This window comes from Lissotriton helveticus, chromosome 2_1 (assembly GCF_964261635.1).
Source record: "Lissotriton helveticus chromosome 2_1, aLisHel1.1, whole genome shotgun sequence".
Taxonomy (NCBI): domain Eukaryota; kingdom Metazoa; phylum Chordata; class Amphibia; order Caudata; family Salamandridae; genus Lissotriton; species Lissotriton helveticus.
Window position 1 is genome coordinate 86,673,224 of NC_136059.1, and position 23,694 is coordinate 86,696,917.

General features: G+C 44.2%; 1 protein-coding gene across 1 annotated transcript in view; it reads right to left on the reverse strand.

Annotated features, from left to right (window-relative positions):
- Positions 1 to 23,694, reverse strand: part of DYSF (dysferlin) — a 1,004,398-nt gene that overhangs the window by 47,908 nt on the left and 932,796 nt on the right. Inside the window, exon 54 of the mRNA XM_078674496.1 lies at positions 17,398 to 17,539. Coding sequence (XP_078530622.1) covers positions 17,398 to 17,539 — 142 coding nt within the window. The remainder of the gene's footprint in view (positions 1 to 17,397; positions 17,540 to 23,694) is intronic.

Below are 23,694 nucleotides of genomic sequence, written 5' to 3' on the forward strand. Positions count from 1 at the left end.
TGCCCTGAGTTTGTGATTCTGATTTACTGGGGTCTGCTCTGTTTGGAAGTGTCATTGTCTAGCCGCCCATCGCCTCCATGCATCGCAGTCAGCACGGTTCCGTTTTACGTAAGTCAGTCCTGTCTTTAATAGTACATGCTAACAAATATCAACACAAGAATACGCTGAATCAGGAGGCCCATAGGAATGAATGGGAAGTTATTCTCAATTTGCGATTCGTAATTGGCTAATTGCAAATTGAGAATAATTTCAGCGTGTCCAAAGGACACCCTGTTGCACCCCTGAAATATGCATGGGTGCACATGTGACGTGCATACATGCCCTAAGGGCATGTATGTGCGTCACATGGCACTTTGAAAAATGCAAAAATGTGCATTTTTCAAGGAATTCGCAACTTACCACCAACTAGAAGTTGGTGGTAATTTGCAATTCCTTAAGGACATTTTGCAAATTTTTTGGGCTTCATACATTGCATTTAAGGAATCGCAAAATTTGCGATTCCTTAAATGCAATTGCAAAATAAGGAATCGCAAATTTTGCGATTCCTTGTTTTGCACCAGATTTAGCTTTATACATACCATTTAGCATATTCGCAAAGGCCAAAATTCTGCGAATTTCGGCCTTTGCGAATGCGAATTTGCTTGATACATATGGCCCATTGTCTTTTCATAGAAAACACATTCATCTATTCATTCATAGCATATCTCTGCAAAAGAATTGAAAATTAAGTTGAAAGAGAGAAGTAGAGTTCACGAAAGAACTGCTCAAGTTTACCAAAAAATAGTCAGAAAATCCAGGCCGTACAGAAGAAGAATTTTAAAGGGTTATCAGAATTTCCAAGTGGAGACAAAGTGCAGTATATTTGTGGGAAATATGAAACCAAAAGAATGTATCCTTAAGAGGAATATCTGTGCTATGGTGTTGTGAATTGTTTTTACAAGTACTAAAAATCATATATTGAATGAAATTTGAAGTCCGTAGAAAGCCTTTTAAACAAGTTTACTACGGCTCAGTGAGTCTTAACACTTTATAGCAGAACATGGTGTTCTACTGGAGCTGTTAAATAAAGTAACTTCCACCCAGTGCATTGAAAGTTACTAACCTGAAAACCTGAAAAAGTATTTTAATAGCTTCAATAACTAATTTTCACATGTACTGTGGTTGAGACTAATAAACACTTCCTCGTGGAGTTAGCTGAAAGCATGAAACAGGGTATGATCTGTTCTCCACAATGGGATATTGATGTACATCCAAGTATGTCTAATTTGTGGGGTATTTAACCCCCCTGCAAAGTTTTCTTGAATTTAATATTTACATGACATTTATATATGGACAATTTACTCATCCATCAAGTCAAACACTACAATAAAAAAGATGAGAAAGACAGAAGTGGTAAAATATACTGTTTCACAGGTTCAACGAGTGTGTAAAACTTGCAACAACAAACTTGCCCTTCAACTCTCTGTTTTAAGATGTGTGGTGTATATGTGGCAGGAGAAGAAAATATGAGCTGAGGGCAGTGCAGAGGTTAAGTTTTACTCGAGATCTCTGCCATTATATAATTTGTTGCATGTCATGCTTTGGATTATCCAAACTGTGATTAAAAGGATTAAGAAGATTAAGAGAATCTCTTTATTTTAGTTGTTGCAATCCTATTGGTAAACAAAATGATTCTTAATTGCATGATCAATCAATCAAACATACTTTATTCAGCTTTTACCCCAAAAAACCATAACAGTTCAACAATACTATAAATATACAACATTAAGAATCTGTAAAACCATATTGTATTGCTGCAGGAAACTCACCTAATTGGTAACACATGTAAAGCGATGCACAGGTTGGGTTACTCGATGGTGGCACATGCTGGCTTTGCGGCCAATTCCAGAGGGGTGGGCATCATGCAAAAGAAGTCGTTCCCCCTACTACACATGTGGATGACCGCGGCAGGTATGTGGGTGTCACGGGCACTTGGGAGGGCTAAACCATAACCTTTATGTCAGTGTATGCACCGCCAGGGTTACAAGCCGCAACATTTTCTGATCTAAGCACAGTACTGCTAGCACTACCGGATGGGCACCTTGTGCTCGGTGGCGACTTCAACTCCATAATAACTCCACAATCCCTCACACCGCGCACTCCTTCTCTAGCTTCTTGGAAGCAATGGGGTTAGTAGATGGATGGAGAACGCACCACCCCAACAAGATTCAGCATACCTTCCATTCCAGGGCTCATAACAGACTATCTCGCTTGAACTATATAATTGTCCCCGCTCCACAGGTTACGGATATCCACGAGATACGACATCTAGCTAGGGGCATTTCTGACCACTCCCCCCTCTGGGTCCACATTGTTCTCGACCACTCCTAGGCTGGACACGTTGCCCCCATGAACCCCTGGTATCTAAAAAGCCCGAAAATACGCAAAAACCTGATCAAATCAATTGAGAACTACTTTTTAGAAAACGACCATACTGTTGACTCTCCGCAAATGTTATGGGAAGCCTTTAAAATGGTGGTCCGAGGTGAGGCTCACTCTCTTATAGCGGGATCCAAACAAGACAAGCTAAAAGACATCTCTGATGTTGAGGAGATTTATCGTCTTGAGCAGGACGTTAATTCTGATCCGTCACCAGATGCGCTGCATACACTGCGTCTCCGACAGGACCAATACAGGGCACTGATTACTGACCGTGCTAAGTTACCGGGGCAAGACAGCCTAGGCCGACTTTACGACTGGGGAGATAAGGCGGGGAAATGAATTGCCTGACTGGACAAAAAGGAAAATGCCAGTAGACTTGTCCCGGAACTAACTGGCGCTGAGGGATCCCCCATAACAGATCCCCAAGAGATAGTCGACCACTTTGCAACGCACTTTTTTTTGTTGTTAAGTTTTAAACAACCTTTATTGCTTTCTTTCAATGCATATACACAGCCTGTAGCCTACTACCCTGGGGACCGGCAGCAGAGTATCTCGAGTCCAGAAACACAAAAACCTTTATAGTTGGATGACACAGCCATTCAGCCGACAACCCTGGGGTCCGGCAGCAAACCGTTCTGTAGGTATTCAAGACTCTGCAGCCATTGCAATTGTAATGGAGCAAGCCTGCCCACTGCTAAACTTGTGTCTCACTAGAGTGTCCCCCCCGTGCGCGTATGTCATTCTCCACCAGGTGCTTGTGTATGCAAGTAGTGTGACCATCTAGTGTAAGGCGTGAAGCTTATATGAACTACCCCTCCCCCCAACAGCCCTATGCTCATCCGCCCCCTCCCTATGAACGTATCATGTAGCGTTAGAATCCAGGTGCCCCCAGACCCCCTTGTGCTGGCTGGATAAACATATGTCGTGGTCACTTATGGTTGCAGCTAGTGTGGGCCAGTCAGCGCAGCACGAAGCTACTTACGTCTCATATAAGTGGTCAGGACCCACGTGTCTCAGTCCGTCCCTCCCAGCAATCTCAGTGACCGCCTCCCTCTGTCTGTGTGCCGCCCCCTTGTGACGTAGCAAGTGGGTCACCCCGTCGCTGTGGTATGTTGCGTAACCACAGTCTGCGAGGTTACATCAGCTGTCTGCCTCACCTCACTTTGAACCGTATCCGCAGCGTCGCTCTGTTCCCCAGTCCTAAGGTGTGTCAAATAAAGGCTCCAGAAGTTCTTGGGTCGGGACTAGGGAGGTAGAAGGTCGCTATAAAGCTCAGACTGTGTACAACAATACAGCATGTCATTAGCCCATCTTTGGGTCGTTGGTAATGGCCCCCTCATCCAGCACATTGATACTACTCTTCTAGCCATTAACATACCCATGTCAGTGAGCCGTCTTACTGCCACCGGCAAGGCTTTGTAATAACCTAGAAGTGCAAGCGCCGGGTCTGGGGTTAGCTGAAGATCCAGGATCGCCTTCATGGATGCGAAGATGCCTACCCAATATTGCTGTACCCCTGGACAGCGCCATGCTAGATGCATAAAATCTGCAAGCGGCACGTGGCATCGTTCACATTCAGCAGTTTGCCTCAGACCATATCTATGGAGACGCTCCGGGGTGTAATAGACGGTGTGCACCCATAATATCGAGTCATTTATTTCGATTGGACCGAATATCGAGTAAAAAATATAGAATGGACATAATATCGACTAGACATAATATAGAAAACAAAAATATCGACTAGAGAAAATTAATATCGAATAGAATGGACATAATATCGAATCAAAAATATAGAATGGACATAATATCGACTAGACATAATATAGCCTACAAAAATATCGAATTTAAGGTAAGTTAATAATAATTTTTATTTTTTGTGTAATATAAGTCTGTAGCTGGTTGTGGGTTTATAGGGGAATAGGGTGGGAAGTAATTTAATTATAATTAATTAAATATGTTAATTTATTTATTGATATTTATTTAGAATTAATTGTTAATTAATTATTAATTGGTAAGTAATTAAAATATAAGTGGTAATTAACTATAATTGATTAATTGATAAATATTTTAATTTTAGTAATTTATTTTCTGTAGCGGGTTGTGGGTTTATAGGGGAATAGGGTGGGAAGTAATTTAATTATAATTAATTAAATATGTTAATTTATTGATATTTATGTAGAATTAATTGTTAATTAATTATTAATTGGTAATTAATTAAAATATAATTGGTAATTAATTATAATTGATTAATTGATAAATATTTTAATTTTAGTAATTTATTTTCTGTAGCGGGTTGTGGGTTTATAGGGGAATAGGGTGGGAAGTAATTTAATTATAATTAATTAAATATGTTAATTTATTTATTGATATTTATTTAGAATTAATTGTTAATTAATTATTAATTGGTAATTAATTAAAATATAATTGGTAATTAATTATAATTGATTAATTGATAAATATTTTAATTTTAGTAATTTATTTTCTGTAGCGGGTTGTGGGTTTATAGGGGAATAGGGTGGGAAGTAATTTAATTATAATTAATTAAATATGTTAATTTATTTATTGATATTTATTTAGAATTAATTGTTAATTAATTATTAATTGGTAATTAATTAAAATATAATTGGTAATTAATTCTAATTGATTAATTGATAAATATGTTAATTTCATTCATTTATTTTCTGTAGCGGGTTGTGGGTTTATAGGGGAATAGGGTGGGAAATAATTTAATTCTCATTAATTAAATATGTCATTTAAATTATTGGTATGTATTTTGAATTAATTGTTAATTAATTTTTATTAGGTAATTAATTAACATAATTGGTAATTAAAATTATTTATTAATTTTTAAATTGTAAATTAATTTATTGTTAATAGGTAATTAATTAGTATGAGTAGGCAATTTTTATAATTAAATAATTTTATTTTGTATTTATAAATAAATATTTAATATTTTTTATACACAAGTAAAATATTTTATTTATTTGTAATTGGTATTACTATTTATGTTATTTATATCTATTTGTGAAGTATTTACTTTCCCTATTATTGCACTCTCTGAAGTTGGAATAGTAATTTTAACCCCTACGCTATACAACACTTTCCCTACTGTTGCACCCACTGGAGTGGGTATGCAACGTTTACAACGCAACTTTTACTATGCACTACCATTACAACGAAACTTTTACAACGTAAAAACTTTTACAACGCATACATTTACAAAGCATGTTTTTACAACGCAGATACCTTTACAACGCATACCATTACAACGTAAGTATTGCTAAGTATATAATTATTTTTAAAATGTTATATGTTTGGGTTTTTGGGTAAAGGGGTATTTTTAGGGTTCAGGGTCAGTTTTCAGTTTTTGGGTAAAGGGGTATTTTTAGGGTTCAGGGTCAGTTTTCAGTTTTTGGGTAAAGGGGTATTTTTAGAGTTCATGGTCAGTTTTCAGTTTTTGGGTAAAGGGGTATTTTTAGGGTTCAGGGTCAGTTTTCAGTTTTTGGGTAAAGGGGTATTTTTAGAGTTCATGGTCAGTTTTCAGTTTTTGGGTAAAGGGGTATTTTTAGGGTTCAGGGTCAGTTTTCAGTTTTTGGGTAAAGGGGTATTTTTAGAGTTCATGGTCAGTTTTCAGTTTTTGGGTAAAGGGGTATTTTTAGGGTTCAGGGTCAGTTTTCAGTTTCTGGGATAAAGGGGTATTTTTAGGGTTCAGGGTCAGTTTTCAATTTTTGGGTAAAGGGGTATTTTTAGGGTTCAGGGTCAGTTTTCAGTTTTTGGGTTAAGGGGTATTTTTAGGGTTCAGGGTCAGTTTTCAGTTTCTGGGGTAAAGGGGTATTTTTAGGGTTCAGGGTCAGTTTTCAGTTTTTGGGTTAAGGGGTATTTTTAGGGTTCAGGGTCAGTTTTCAGTTTCTGGGTAAAGGGGTATTTTTAGGGTTCAGGGTCAGTTTTCAGTTTTTGGGTAAAGGGGTATTTGTAGGGTTCAGGGTCAGTTTTCAGTTTTTGGGTAAAGGGGTATTTTTAGGGTTCAGGGTCAGTTTTCAGTTTTTGGGGTAAAGGGGTATTTTTAGGGTTCAGGGTCAGTTTTCAGTTTTTGGGTAAAGGGGTATTTTTAGGGTTCAGGGTCAGTTTTCAGTTTTTGGGTAAAGGGGTATTTTTAGGGTTCAGGGTCAGTTTAGGGTTTTTGGGGTACAGGGGTACTTTGTAAAAATAAAGTAAAATTACATTTAAATTACATTAATTAAATAAAATTAAATAAAATTAAATTATATTATAATATTTTAAATTAATTTATATTAAAAAAGTATTATATACTTACCAATACTTACGTTGTAATGGTATGCGTTGTAAAGGTATATGCGTTGTAAAATCTTGCGTTGTAAATGTATGAGTTGTAAAAGTTTTTGTGTTGTAAACGTTTTGATGTAATGGTAGATGTTGTAAAAGTATGCGTTGTAACGTCATACATCCCTGGAGTGGGAATAGTAATTTTAACCCCTATGCTATCCAGCGCTTTCCCTACTGTTGCACCCACTGGAGTGGGAATAGTAAATTTTACCTCTACGCTATCCAACAGTTTTGCTAATGTTGAACTCACTATAGTTGTTACAATAAATTTTAACCATTGTCTATGCTACGCTAAAATTTTTATATATGTTTATTTAATATGTTTTTATATATATATATATATATGTATTATTTTTGGTGATATAATTTTTTTAATTATTGAAATTATTTATTAAAATTAAAATTTTAAAATAATTATTTCTAAGTTTATATTACATATATTTATTACTATATTAGTTTTAACTTAATTTTAAGACATTTAAAAAAATCGATATTTTGACAGTCTATATTTTTGTAAGTCGATATTTTGGAGTCGATATTTTGGTACTTACCTGTTTGTAGATAGGGAGTCGATATTTTGTCACTCGATATTTTTCACTCGATATTTGTGTATCTCGATATTTGTGACGTCGATATTATGTCAGTGATCCGTAATAGACCCTTTGCAGAAAACTTAAAATGCACCAACCTATGTCGGCCATTCAGCGAGACCTTCTTAGTATTCGCGCAGCAATATCTCCACATATTGTCATTGATTTCAACCTGTAGATCAGTTTGCCATGCCGTTCTCGCTTTCGTGAACTGGGGCCCCTGTGCTTCAGTGCAAGCTTGTACAACTTAGTGATCAACTTCTTAGAAGTTTCCGCTTTGATCACACAAGTGAGTTCCGGGATCTCCGTAGGTTCCGCCATGTCAGGACCCAGCAGGGCTACTAATGCACTACGCACCCTATGGTATTGGAAACGGCATAGCAAGGGAGCGTTACCTCCCTTCTGTATTATTTGCTCGCTTGTTTTCACTATCCCATCCGCGAATAAGTCTCCCGCAGTCTTGATGTGCAGTTTGTTTAACGCTTGCACCACGCCTTTTTCTCTCACCTGCTCTACCCATAAGACCCATTCAATGGGCATACTAGGAGAATATAATAGCGTGCCCTTGTGAGCTTGCAGTAGGGAGTTCCACGCATGATTGGTAGATGCTATGGAGTCCAAGATTCCCGTTCTACGATCCACGGGTCTGAACACCGTGGCCGGGAGTGGAAGTGGGTTCGCAAACAGCCTTTCCATGCGGAGGTGGGGGATCCCTGCATCTCCATTGATCCAGGTATGGAGATGTGATGCCTGAGCCACTCTGTAATATAGCTCTAGATCCGGAGCACCCAGACCGCCCATGTCGCACGGCAGCGTGAGCAGTGTCCAATTCACTCTGGGTAGCTTGCCTCCCCACGCCAGCCTAATCATAAGTTGTGTCATAGTTTTGAAGAAGGGTTTGGAGAGAACCATAGGAAGGGCGCTAAATAGGAAGAGGAATCTGGGGAGAACCACCATTTTCATGATGGCTATATGGCCTAGCAAGGAGAGTGGGAGCTTGCACCACATTTCAACATCATCCTCCAGTCTTCCAAACGCCACCCCGTAGTTCTCACGCAGTAATGTTTCGGAATCGGTGTGTAGTTTGACTCCTAAGTACCGAACTGGGTCTGTGGACCACTGCAATGGGTATTCCATCTCAAATCTATGTGTCACTGGGGTGAGAGGAAACGCCACTGATTTCGCCCAGTTGACTCTGAGACCCGATAGAGCACCGAACCGTACCACCTCTCTCAACATCGATGACAAATTATTTTCTGGATCGCGGACATACAGTAGGGTGTCGTCTGCATATGTAGACACAACTATCTTATATGTTGGGATGTTGATTCCCTCATTCCTGTGGTACTCCCGAAGCGTGCAGGCAAGCGGCTCTGTCACCAGCACGTATAATAGGGGGGACAACGGGCAGCCCTGTCCGGTACCCCTGCTGATATGGAGCGAGTCCTTAACTAGATCTCCCAATCTCAGTCTGGCCGTTGGTTTGTGATATAGAGCACCTAGCATTTGGAGAAACGGTTCGCCTAGGCCCATACGCCGCAATACCCTGCTTAAAAATTGCCACTCGACGGAGTCAAAGGCTTTCTCCATGTCTAGAAATATCGCAACAGCCTTCGTATCCTGCTTGATGTGTTGCATAGTGCCTAGTACCGTCCGTATATTATAGGTCAGATTCCTCTCCGGGATGAAACCCGCCTGCTCCGGAGCGACCAGGTCGGGAGCCAGAAGTGCGAGGCGAGTTGCCAGCACTTTCGCTTATATCTTAGCATCAACATTCAATAAGGACAGTGGCCTGTAGGAGCTACACTCATCAGGAGCCTTTCCTGGTTTGAGTATCGTGACTATTAACGCTTCTCTCATCGAGCGAGGCATGCTTCCCTTCACGCAAATGTCGTCAAACAGTGTGGACAAGGGCGGGATTAACTTCTCCTGGAAAGCTTTGTAGAAGCCCACTGTGAGCCCATCCGCTCCTGGAGCACTTCCAGAGCGCATACCCGACAGGGCGTCCACTATCTCATCTGCCTCTATGGGCTGCATGAGGAACTCCCGTTGCGCGGCAGAAAGCATGGGCAACGAGATGTGCTCCAGATAGTCTGAAATTTCCTCCGATAGGTCGTCGCCCCTAGAGGAGTACAAGTCAGTATAGTAGTTCTTGAACTCAGTTGCTATCTCCCCCTCGTCTGTAATTACTTCTCCATCGGACCTCTTCAACTCCGAAATGTGGGATCTCCCCCTGCTGCCCTTAAGTATTCTGGCTAAGAGTGAGCTAGGTCGGTCTACCTCTCCGTATGTCCTAGCGGTGGCGTATTTGCCCATGTGTTGTACCTCCCTGTCTGCCTCTTCATTGTAATGAGAGATAAGTGCTTCGGTAATCGCAGGATCTACAGTGGTCTTTTGTCGTTCCTCAAGGATAGTTAGTTTCTTTTCCAATAATGACAATCGCTGCTGAATGGATTTAAGGACGCTCGAGTGCTTAGACATAGCTATGCCTCTAATGTATATTTGAAGGCCTCCCATATGGATTGGAAATTGTCAACAGACCCTATGTTAGCCTCAAAGAAAATATCTATCTCTTCCGCAAGCTCCCCTCGAAACTGTATGTCTAGAAGCGAAAAGGGGGGGAAGCGCCAGGTGAACAGGGGAATCGCCTTAGTTGGGGAGTCCAACTCCAGCAGAAGCGGGGAGTGGTCCGAGAGAGTGCGTGCCAGAACAGTGCAGGCTCTGACGTGCCGCAGCAAACAGGAATTCGCCAGCCAGTAGTCTATACGCGTGTGTATGTCATGGTAGGCAGAGTAGTGTGTGAATCCCCCCTGTGTGTTGTGCTTATATCTCCATACATCTTCCACATCTAGACTTATCATTTCTGCCTTCAGTGCCTGCGCTGCTGCAGAGGGTCTGCGCGGGGGCCCAGCCGATCTATCCAGAGCAGGGTCAAATATTAAGTTGAAGTCTACCCCCATAACGCCTGTGACAAGGAAGGGTGCGGACAACCCCAGCTAGGTTGCAATAGAACTCCGGGGAGTCGTAGTTGGGGCCATATACATTAATGACTAGCAAGTCCATGCCCATCCCAATGCAACGTGCAAGTACATATCGGCTCTCGCTATCTGCTTGAAGTGTCTTTAGGGTCAGCTTGGATCTAGGGTTGACCCAGGTTAAAACACCCCTGGAGTGTGACGTGAATGCCGCCGCCACTGTGCAGCCCACCAGGCCCCCGCTCTGTAACATCTTGCTCGTTAGTGGAAGGTGCGTCTCTTGTAATAGTGCTAAGTCTATCCTCTGTCTTTGTAGATAACTCAATACCTTCCTAATTTTCCTATAATCATTAAGGCCACGCAGGTTCCACGTGAGGGCACGAAGTGTAGCTGTTGAATCGCGCTTATTCAAGTCAGGTGCGCCCCACATCGGGATGTTTGAGATGTATTGTGAGTGACAGAAAGTGTGTTAAGGCCCCACCACTAACATCATTGCTTGCCAGGAGCGCATGATATACAGACATTAGTGAAAGGCTTAGGTCCAGATAAGGCGGTGTACGCAAACAGTAACTTCCCCCAATAGAATAACAGTACACAACAGTTACCTCCCCCCACCCACAGCAGACCTCCCCAACTCGATCTTGCCGAACCCTGCTCCAACCCCCCCACCCTCTCTTCCCTACCCCAATGAGATCTAACTCCAGAGAGTCAGACAGGAGCATTCTGCGCTGGGGCCGAGGTTTCCATGTTGTCAGCCTTCAGTGCGAAAACGCACTACGCCGGAAACATGTAACCCGCTGCCCGCATCGGTGCTAATCATACATCAGCACATCAAGGGGGGAACTGGTTGCACACACTACAAGGAGGTGAGTGCAGGGGCAAATCATCATGAATCGTGCAGTCACCCCCGTCTTTGTGAGTAAATATTGCAAAAATACAGGATAATATTGCATTTCAGTCCTCCGAGTTTCAGTGCACCTTTCGTGCACTGTGAGCACTGCCCGTACCGCCAACCTCCCCCGGTCGCCTCCAAAGAGTCATTGGTAACTTTAGGCCCCGCATCGTCGCCCTGAAGTCCAAATTGACCTCCTGGCGGATCACCCTTCCCCCTTAGTCCACAAAAGTCCGGAACTGCACCTCCATGAGACGCAGCCCATGCACCTCACCGTAACACAAGAACTGTTGCAGGGAACTGATCACTCCTGCTCGTCCAGGTGGCTGCTCTCTCCAAGTTCACTCCCAGGGACATTAGCTGCTGAGCGATTTTCTTTCGCCCAACCTTTTAAAGCTTACTGCAAAGCTCGTGGATCCGTGAACAGGTGGGAGTGACCTTGTCTATTAACTCTCAGCTTCGCCGGATACAGCATCGCATAGTCCAGTCCCAGGTCACGTAGCTGTTTCTTATACGGAGCAAAATGTTTGCGGGCCTCCTAGACTCTAGCAGTGTGATCCAGATACAGCGAAATTTCCGATCCCTCGTATTGGAGCGTTTCCTTTTCTCTGGCCCGGCGCAGTGCCGCGTCCCTGTCCCTGTAATTCAGCACTTTCGCAATGATCGGACGTGGGGGGGCACCTGTCTTCAGTCGCGGACCCAATGAGCGGTGGGCGCGCTCGATCACGAACAGCGGGGAGAAGGTTTCCTCGCCAAGCAAGGTGACGAGTAGTTTTTCCACAAACCTCTCCATGTTTCCCGTCTGCGTTGTTTCCCGCAGGCCCGTGATACGTAGATTACAGTGTCGGGACCACGCCTCCAAGTCCTCAGTCTTGTCCTGCAGGGCCTTCATCAGGGAGTCAATTTTTTTTTGTCCGGTGTTCAGCTCCACGTGCGCCTCCTCTACTTCAGTTATCCTCTGCTCTGACATGTCTAGTCATTCAGCATGTTTGTCGATTCGCTCAGCCATCCGGTCCATTCTGTATGTAAGGGCATCAATTTTGGATCACAAAGTCGCCATGCTATTTTGAAGACCCTTGTCCATCGCCTGTAACATGGATTTTATGTCTGCGTGTCCAGTGGCGCCCTCACTGTCCTGCAGGCGCCATTTTTTGCGTGACCTGGGTCTTGCGACTTAGATCGAAGGATAGCTTAGTTTGGGATTTATCACCTCGACCCATCATGTACGGTACCTGAGAGGGTGGCCCTCCCCGTGATGTGGAGAATGTGGCTTGATAGTGCACACTACAGCTGTGCAACCCCCCGGGCCGGTAGCAACGTATCCTCGCTCCGATGCTGGCCTCAGCTCCGTCAGCCCCAGTTAGCTACTGAGTTCAGAGGAATATAACCATGTGGGCTACTGCCCATGGCCGGGCCTTCAGCAAGATGAGGTCGCGCCCCCTCAGTTAACGTCAGACAGTCGCCCAGCACGGCCCCTAGCCTTCTTCACCACAGCTCCGCGAGGCAGAAGACCCAGACTAGTCACCGCCTGCGCAAACCAAAGCTGTCCTCAGCGCAAGACACACTTATCTGGCCAATCAATGTTCAAAAATGGTGTGATTAGGCCCACGAGGCGCTGCCCATCAGTACAAAGGGATCATCCTCTCAGGTTCTCTCGCATAGGCCCGCAGCGTTGTCTCCGCAGGTGTGGCGCGGTCTCCAGGTCACTGATTGCTGCTTGCAGGGCCCCTTGGGGATGATCACTGCCCGCTTTGGTCGCTTCAAGGGGTGCAGGGCTCCGAGGTCAAAAAGAGAAAATCAGCCACCTCTCTTGCACACAGCCAGCTGTCTGCCTCAGCTTCAGAGGGCCTCCGCCGCCGCACGCCGTCTCTCTAGCTGTGAGGGGGGCTAGATATTCAAGTACACAGTCCCCAGTCACTCAACGACCGAGCTCCGCCGCATCGCCATCACGGGCGCAGACCCACCGCTGGAGCGTCGGGCAGTCGACTAGGGCTTCCAACTTCCCCGGGCAGGCGGCACTCCTCGGCCGCACATACAGTCACGCTGGTCGGATCGCTTCAGTGCGCGAGGCCGGTGCTTCTCGGCCCTCCGCAGTGCCGTACCGTCCCTTGCTCTTGCTCGGCGATCCCAGGTCGGCGAAGGGTCGGGGTGCCGCTCGGTTCTGCACCGCGCTCCGCTGGAAAGGAGGACAGGATTTGCGTGTTATAAGTTTTGCCGATGCAGGATAGTTATAGGATAATTGAATACGCCGAGCGGAGCCCGGGGTTTATGCGGCCATTTTCTTCGCTGGCAAGCTCCACCCCCTTTGCAACGCACTTTTACAACGTCAACAGCTCCATCGCACCATATTCGGTGGCAGACTCTTCCAAGCTCCTAAGGGATATCGCCCTTCCAGTGTTGTCGGACGGTGAGCGGGCATTCATGGACAGTGCCCTCACCGCTGACGAAATAGCGACCGCTATCCGAGCACTTCACTCTGGCAAAGGTCTGGGCCCGAACGGTATCCCGATTGAGCTCTATAAGCTCCGTCCGGACAAATTAGGCCCATACCAAAAGTCTATGTTTGAGAACAGCCTGGAACTTTGGTCACTTCCCCAGGATCAAAGAATTGCAACCATTGTCGCAATCCATAATGAAGGGAAACCCAAAACTGACTGCGCCTCCTATCGTCCTATCTCGTTGCTTAATGCTGAACCTAAAATCTTGGCCAACGTGCTTGCAAATAGGCTTCTTAAGGTGATAAACGGTCTGGTACACCCGGATCAATCGGGGTTCATGCCTAGGAGAAGCACTGCTCTGAACCTCCGCAGAGTCCATGAGGTCCTGGGTAGGGCGCCAACCATCCGTGAAGATGCCGTCATTGTCTCCCTCAATGCCACCATGGCTTTCGACACAGTTGAGTGGCCCTACCTCTTCGCTGTCCTCGCAAAGTTGGGGTTTGGGCCGGGTTTCAGCCGGTGGGTGCGCCTGCTGTACAGCCTCCCTATGGCACAGGTAGTAGTCAATAACAAAAAATCAGAACCCTTTATACTTACTCGTGAGACCCGTCAGGTATGTCCCCTCTCTCCCTTGTTATTCACCTTGGCCCTCGAGCCCCTCGCGGCTTGGATTCATCAGGACGTAATGATTTGTGGTATGCGGTGGTCGGCATGGTGGGAGGATCGTATCTCCTTAGATGCTGACGACATCCTTCTATATCTTACATCCCCCAAACGGTCCCTTATCGCTGTATTTGACATCTTGGCCATCTTTGGCAGATACTCCGGGTTCTGTATGAATTGGCAGAAATCTCTCCTGTATGTCCTCTGTGGAGACCACCCCCGATACCTCGAAACTGCCCCATCCCAATAATTTCAGAAGGATTCAAATACCTGGGTATATTCATCTCGCTTGGTAGCTCACTTCAATTCGCTCGCAACCTTGTTCCCCCACTGCAAAGGCTCAAAAGTGATATTGCCAACTGGAAAACACTCCCACTCTCTTTGTTGGGAAAGGCCGTCCTTTTCAAAATGATGTCCCTACCCCGACTCCTCTATGTTCTCCAGAACTCGGACAACCCTGTCCCAAATTCATAATTCAAAGAAATAGAGGGGCTACAGTGGGACCTTCTCTGGGATGGGAGACCAGGTATCGCCTTACCAAAACTTATGCACAGCTGGTCTGATGGGGGAATCGGCTTGCCCGACTTCAAAAAATACTATTGGGCAGCACATCTTACAGCAATAAACCATTGCACCTATGGGCGGCCCGACGACCTGGGGTTCAACATGGACAGATGGATCCTCCCAAATGGAACATAAAATCGAGCCCTTTACTGTAAACCGAACAGGTATCCACTTACTGGTCCCACTAACCACTCAGTCAAGATCTGGCATTCGGCGACCACATCCTTAGGCTGGCCCTTGCCACGCCCCTGTGGGACTCCCAGAGGCTGGGAGACTTGGGTAATTCCAAAGGATTTGATAGGTGGGATCTAATTGGCATCTCCTACATTAGAGACCTTTGGGACAAAATGACATGAAGGCCTTTGACACCCTTCAGAGACAGTACAAAATGGCAACGTCGGAGCGTTTTCGTTACTTACAAATCCGACTCGCACTGCGCACAGCATTGCCACGTGACTCCTCCCCGCCAGACTATTCCCCATTAGAGGACAGATTACTCGATGGTCACCTACCTGAAAAGGCTATCTCTTTGACCTATAGAAAACTCATTAACAACATAGAAGATCCCCTACTGTCCCTTCGAGAGAAATGGCTTGGAGATGGGTTCGAATTAGATGACGAAAACCGGCAGGCGGCAGTCTCCTCCCCAAAACAGTTGCCATTCCAGCGGGTCTCCGCCTGGTGCAACTAAAAATACTACATAGAATTTACATCACAGGACCCCAATTGATACACATGGATGGTCCATCAGACGATTCCTGTAGGAGGGGGTGCACCCTCACGGGCACGTTCATATACATCATATGGCATTGCGACCCAATCCAGGAGTACTGGCGCAAAATTCACGAAACAATGAGCGAAACACTAAAAATTGACATTAAGCCAGAGGCCCCTAGATGCCTCCTCAACATCTGGGAACCCGCGGACCTTAATGCATACGCCATACAATGGGTCACACTGGGCTGTATGATTGCTAAGAGAAAAATCGCCCAAATCTGGGGGGGGGGAGGGGGGTGCCACATGCTCCTAAGGTTGAGGATTGGTAGAAAGATCTCGATTGGTGTATGCTAAGGGAAAAGACAGTGTACGCAGCCCGGGGATGTCCCCAAAAGTGGTCTAAGATTTGGGCTCCATGGAATGAACATCGAGACAATATATGTGCTCCCCCCTGTGATCCTGATTATAACGATCCCCCCTCCCTGTGATTTCCAAACATTATCCTTCTGTCTTTGTATTTGCCTTGATTTCGCTGTGCCTCCTATTATTGACCTATGTGGAATTGTACCCTTATGTCGAGCATGTTTAATAAAAAGATCTATTGAAAATAAGAATCTGTAAAACCATGCGTATGCTGTACCACACCTCAATATCTATACAATAAAATGAATGCTGGTCTGAGCAATCTAAGCAAAAACCTGCTACTTCACTAATAGTGGGGGAAAAAGCCAGGCATTGTACAAATACCTGGGGAAGAGAAATATAATCCACATCTCACAAGCAAAGTGAAACTATAGAAGAATGCGACAAACCAGAACCGTATACTGTGAACACCCGTTTCCGCGTTTGTGGATAAACCACAGCCATCCACGGATTATCCTCGGTGAGCCATGAATGACCATGGTTCAACCATGTTTTTCATTTTAAAACTTATTTATACCAAGAAGGAGCACACTGCATGTGTGGCCTCAAACTTCCACGCTCCCAGAATCTTGAAAAGTATTTCATTGAGAATAGAGGGAACCCTTTGTACCATAAGGCGTGCAGTTGTGCCAGCCAAAGGACCTGTGTGGAGATGCCAAAGAACTGTGTTGCTGGAAATGTAAAGAATGTCCTAAACCATTAGAACCGGCTGTTAATTCTCACAAAATGTTTTATTGTGATCCAGAACCTTCACAATGGACACCCTGACTGACTTTAGAGTACCCATGTTCTGACTACCACCATTACGTGTTTGCCATATTGCAGATTTCCTCAGCCATAAGGGTAATATGTGGTCAAACAATTCTACAAATCCTCATTCCATTTGTTAGGATTTGGGATTCCTGACTGGAAATTCAGCCATTTGTGTTCCTAAATCTCATTTAGTTGCACCATACGTTTTGGAAATCCAAACTTTAGCCCAATTTTTGCTGTTGACAAATGAATAGCAAAGTCTTTTTCAGATTTATCAAGAAGTTGAATAGGACCATTAGAACTGTTGTTTTCATTGTGTGCACACTGATGTATGAGTAACGTTATCAAAATAAAGGAATTTGCCACTATGTATACATATCAATACTAGAATTTGAGATGCAACAAGAATCAGTGCTTAATTTGAGCCTGTGCTTTCCGATGCTCAACACCAGCACTTAATATTTTACAATGTAAGCACTGAACAAGATAGCTGTAACCCAGAAAACTTTTAACTGGAGAAGTTACTGCAAAGGTTCAACAATTTTCTAGTGGTAATGATTAACAAAGTCAAACTATGTTTCCCCTGGGATTCAATATGTACAATACATTAAACTTACCTTTTTTGCTATCACACAGGCTTGCTCGGCCGGCAGGTAATCAAAAGGAAAGACGAATCGCCAGTTAAAGTTCCCTTCACCACCCAAAGATCTGTAGTGTACATCTGTCTTCTGCTTACTTTCCTCATGGCCAATCATCCAGCTGCGATAAAAACAGAATGCACATTAAAGTTGAAAAACTGAAATTAGCATTTGCATCTACCAAATGTGCTACACAGTGACAATCCACCAGTGTCTGTCTTCTCAAGCTAAGATAGCACTGGGATACAGCAGGGGGTCTAAGAAAAACATTTTATTCATTCATGTTGTGTCAATTGGACTACTTTGTCAATGTGAAAGAAAAATTAACATATCTCATTAAGTGCACCATGTGTAATGTGAATATTCCTTCTGACACATGTGTGCAAGAACACACACACACAAACTTCAATATGGAATGTGAGGGAGTGTACACTGCAGATCACAAACTGACAGTACAGCTTTTATCGACACCTCCATCTTTCTATCATGATTGCATCAGATATTTTAACTATAAACAATTAATGTTGAAGAATCATTTGGAACAGACTTCCATAATATCTGCCTTCCTCCCTTTGGGTCTGTTTAATGAAGACTAGCCTTTGAAAGTCAGACGTCTGCTCCTGGGTATTACTCTTGTATCTGCTGCAGATTTACAACCTATGTCAACATACAGGAATACGATTGGACACCTACAACAATCCTGGGGGGCATATTATCAAGGCGGGCGATAAGAGATTATCGCCGCTTTAGTGGCCTTTTTCGGCCGCTAAGCGGCGATAATTCTATCACCCTATTACCAACCTGTCGCTAACAGCAGTTAGCGACAGCTTGTAGGTGATAGCGAGCAGTTTAGGGCCCGCTTTGCATGTCAGCGATATTTATCGCTAATGACATGCAAAGTGGGTGTACCCAACCTCTTAGCGACTGAAAGCAGTCGCTAACACAGCTATCGCCTATTATCAACGCAGGCGTAGCGATGGAAATATTCACGCTAAGCGCAAATACCTCCAAAACCTAATGCCTGCTCAGACCAGTTCTTAGCTATTATATCCAATGGGAGGTGGATATTCTGGCTAAGTCCCCATTGGCGAGACCACAAGGGAAAATGAAATAAATAATTAATTTTTCTTCGTGGTCATCTCTCGAATCCCCCCCCCCCCAGGCAGCCCCACCGCCCCTTACCTGCAGTGGCCGCATCTGCCCAGAATTAATAGATTGTTGCATGAAAGTTCAAGTTTGTAGTTTGGTAAGATTACAAAGATCAGTGAGAAGGAAGAAAGAGGTGCCTATGGGCAGGGGGTTTTGTACAATATTACCTGATAAACTTCTTGTGATCCAAGGCATTTATTTTCCAGTCTCAGGGATTCATTTAACAACCCAATGTATCTCGAAAAATCTATTTTTCTGAGCTTTGCCTACACAGTTTCACATATCCATACTAAGGCGTTGATCTATTTATTATGCTTATAAACATGATTTCATAGAATGCTTAAATACTATGGGGCAGATTTACAAGAAACTGACACATCTATTGATGCGTCAGATTCCCTGCGCCTGAGTGAAAAACCCTTGTGCCACCATAGTTGCACCGTATTTACAATATGGCGCACTATGGCGCAAGGATTGACGGATGCATCAGAAATTGTGACGAATCTGTTGGCGGAAAAGTCACGCTTTGCTGGAGTCGTGACGCAAGAACGGCGCAACTCTAGCAATGTGCGTTGCAGCCTATTCCCAATACACTGCATCACTCCTTACGTCTGCTTCAAGGTAAGGTTTTGACGCAGTGGCGTCTTAAAAGTCATGCAGTGAAATATTTTAGATTTCACTGCATCACTTTTACGAGGCTTTCCTGCGTGGGAACGCCTACCCTGCATACATTAAACCTGATGCAGGTATAATGTCACGCAGAGCTTTGCAACGTGACGTATCTCCCTAGATCCGTCATGCTGTAAATGGGCCGCAACTTTTATGCCGCCGCTGCATCACAAAAGTGACGCAACGGTGCCGCAAAAGTGACACAAGGGGGTTGTAAATCTGCCCCTATTTGTATTCCTAAACTTTCCTTTATCACAGTTTTTTGCACACTCTACGACCGAAGGCTTACCCTAAAGCATAACTATTTGATCAGACTCGTAAATGACTGGGAGGCAGATGTACAAAGTCTGGCGCATCTCTGCAAAACAGCAGGAATGCGCCAGAAAACCTGCGACACGCAAAACTACCCTTGCGCCACTATGGATGGGCCGCATTAACAATGCGGCGCACCGTGATGCACAGATAGGCAGATGCATGTCGTATCTGCCGGCGTAAGGTTGGCGCAATGCTGGAGTCGTGTTGTGGGCGCGACGCAACTCTAGCACTGTTACAACCCGGCCTATCGCTAACATGCATGCATCACACCTTATGACTGCTTCAAGCAGGCGCAAGCATTTGACGCAGCGGCGTCGGAAAAGTGACTGAGTTAAATCTTTTAGATTTCACTCAGGCACTTTTCCGAAGCTTTCCTGCAACAGACCGCACACACTGCGACGGTACGCCCACATTATACCTGTTGCAGGTATAATGTGGCCTAGGGGTTTACAGCGTGATGCATCTCCATAGATGCATCACGTTGTAAATTCGTCGCAGCATGGCGCTTGCTTTACACCGCCACTGCGTCACAGAAGTGACTCAGCAGCAGTGCAAATGCGTCGCAAGTGCCTTGTGAATCTGTGTATTCTGGTGAATTCATTCCGATTCTTACCACCTTGGGCACTTTTAGCTTATTTAAAACAGTTTTCTGCGTTGCATTAAAAATGCATTTTATATTTGAGTTCTATAGATTACTAATTTGAGATCATTGCTAATATTAACTTGTTTAGGGGCATAACGAATGGTCTGTAAGAGCTTGATATATTATAGGGCGTTACCTGTTCTGTATCTATGAAGAAATGTGTTCATATCTATGGTCTTATAGTGAGATTTTTGTAATTAGGGCTAAGGCCCCTGAGTTGCAGACTTTGTGGTTGTCTCCTGCTTTCAGAAGGGAAGCACAGCTCTTGATGTAATTGTGGGCATCACAACATATGTGAATGCATCTAACACTTGAGCCTGGTGCAATTAATGTCTAACACATACAATGGGCAAAGGTCACCCACGCCACAAGCGACACTCACCAAGCTGGTCTGTCCCCTGGTTCTTTATTTGACTACAGTGCTGTCATGAAGCAAGGGGCCACCAGAAAACCATGGAAAGCAGTGTATATTTGGAACAATTATATGTAAATCTTCATTGTACAGCTCATTCCTAGGCCCAGGCCAACGTTTTCAAAATTGCTGCACAAATACTCCTGTTACCATTTGCAAGTTGTGGTTGATCCCTGAATATTCATGCCTGCCACCCCTTAAACAGATCATAGAATGTATACATTTTATTGATTAAATTAAATTAAATCATTCATGTATTGTAGAGTGTAGTGCTATATATATATATATGTATGTGTGTGTGTGTGTATATCAAGATCAACTGTAATTCCCTCAATCTACATTTCACGGCCACGATTAGTGAGGTTTCAGTAAACTTCCTAGACACACAAGTGTATGTGCAAAACAACAGGTTGGAAACACGTCTCTATCGGAAAGAAACAGCCGGTAATTCAACCTTGCACGCAGACAGCTCACATCCCAAACATTTAGTTAACAGCATCCCGTATGGTGAGATGTTGCAGCTGAAACGGGTGTGTAGCACTGAGGCCTGAGGAAAGCACAAGAACTCAGTAGAATTAGATTTTTAGAAAGGGGATACTCTTCTAAAATCATTGAACAAGCCATCTCCAAATCTATGTCTCTCACTAGGGAGGAACTCCTAAGAGACAGACAACTTGACAATATCCCCAGCACAGTAGGGTTGGCTGGGAATATTGACACCACCAACTAGTTTCGCCTTAATATGGGATACAGTAGACAGCACAGGGAGCGATCCATAAGATCATTCAATCGAGCTGGCTGCTGGTGCTCAATGACTCGGTGATAGGATCCCTGCTACCACAGAGGATGTTCATCACCAATAGCAAAGCCCCTTCTATGAGAGACGTTCTTGTTACCACTAACCCAGAGATTATTGAAAATTCTACCTGGTTGCAAACGCATGAGGGATTTTACAAATGCAAGACTTGCAAAGCATGCATCCATGGTGTCAATATGTATACCTACTCCACCCCATTTTGCAATAGGATGTATAAAGTATCAAAACTCCTTACTTGCAAAACTGAATAGGCGATTTATGTACTCATGTGCCCATGCGGCTTGAAATAGATAGGACTTACAAAACTTCAAGTACATGAACGTATTCTTCAACATCTCCTCGCAATCACGAATCAGGATAATACATTTCCAGTAGTCAGACACTTAAAAAAACTTCCATCAGTCGAACAATAGAGACCTGAGCTACTTTGTGATTGACGCAGTACCCCCTAGTAGAAGAGGTGGGGACAGAGATTATAAACTCAGAAAACTAGAAACCAGGTATATTCTACAACTTGACACCAAGCACCCAGGTGGTCTTAATGTTACGGAAGACCTATATACATGCCTATAATGATGAGATGTCAAGCATAAATTGGGTTATGCCTAGTTGGTTATGGTAAAACTGTCAGACTTGTAATGTATAGGGTATTTTACAGTTTAATACACTTTACTGGTATACATTGGTGTTATGTATTTTATTAACTGATAGTCTTATTTATTTCTGATAGTTTTTATTGAGTAACATGTATATATTTATATATTTATTGAATCATTTATTTATATGTGCATTTATATTCAGTTATCTATAATGTGATTGTTGACATCTGACATTTTGTCCAACATGTTTATATTGGCATATTTTGCACAAACCCATTTTGCACAAACGCATCTTGCACATTCAACTTACATTATACCGTCTGACCAGGTGGTGGACAAGAATTCTAACTCGGATTTAATCACTCAATAGTCCCAGGATGCTTGTTTGCAGTCCACAGGGTCAGACTGATTTGCATATGGCCATGTCTGAACTGGGGTGGCGGAGTGAGCTAAAGAATGATGATGGATTAAACCCAGATCAGTTGACTGGGGGTGAGTGTTTGATTTGCTCAAGCGCTCCATCCATCATCCCCTTTGGTATTGCTTTGTTCGCACTAAGTTAGCAGGGTATGCTCGGTCGTGAGTCCCTTGCTCACTTTGCCACTGGATTCATGATAGCCTGGCTGATGAGGGTTATGAACCCAAAACCGGTCCCAGGATGCTTGTTTCCGGTCCAGGGAAGGCATGGCTTGGCGGTTCGGGCTGGACTGTTCCCATGAGGCACAGGGTCAGACTGATTTGCATATGGACATGTCTGAACTGGGGTGGCGTAGTGAGCTAAAGAATGGTGATGGATTAAATCCAGATCAATTGACTGAGGGTGAGTGTTTGATTTGCTCAAGCACTCCGTCCATCATCCCCTTTGGTATCGCTTTGTATGCCCTAAGTTGGCAGGGTATGCTCAGACGTGAGTCCCTTGCTCACTTTGCCACTGGATTCAAGATAGCCTGGCTGATGAGGGTTATGAACCCGAAACCGGTCCCAGGATGCATGTTTCCGGTCCAGGGAAGGCATGGCTTTGCAGTTCGGGCTGGACTGTTCCCATGAGGCACAGGGTCAGACTGATTTGCATATGGCCATGTCTGAACTGGGGTGGCGGAGTGAGCTAAAGAATGATGATGGATTAAACCCAGATCAGTTGACTGGGGTGAGTGTTTGATTTGCTCAAGCGCTCCGTCCTTCATCCCCTTTGATATCGCTTTGTCTGCCCTAAGTTGGCAGGGTATGCTCAGACGTGAGACCCTTGCTCACTGTGCTACTGGATTCAAGATAGCCTGGCTGATGAGGTTTATGAGCGAGAAACCGGTCCTAGGATGCTTGTTTCCGGTCCAGGGAAGACATGGCTTGGCAGTTCGGGTTGGACTGTTCCCATGAGGCACAGGGTCAGACTGATTTGCATATGGCCATGTCTGAACTTGAATGGCTGAGTGAGCTAAAGAATGATGATGGATTAAACCCAGATCAGTTGACTGGGGGTGAGTGTTTGATTTGCTCAAGCGCTCCCTCCATCATCCCCTTTGGTATCGCTTTGTTCGCCCTAAGTTGGCAGGGTATGCTCAGACGTGAGTCCCTTGCTCACTTTGCCACTGGATTCAAGTTAGCCTGGCTGATGAGGGTTATGAACCCGAAACCAGTCCCAGGATGCTTGTTTCTGGTCCAGGGAAGACATGGC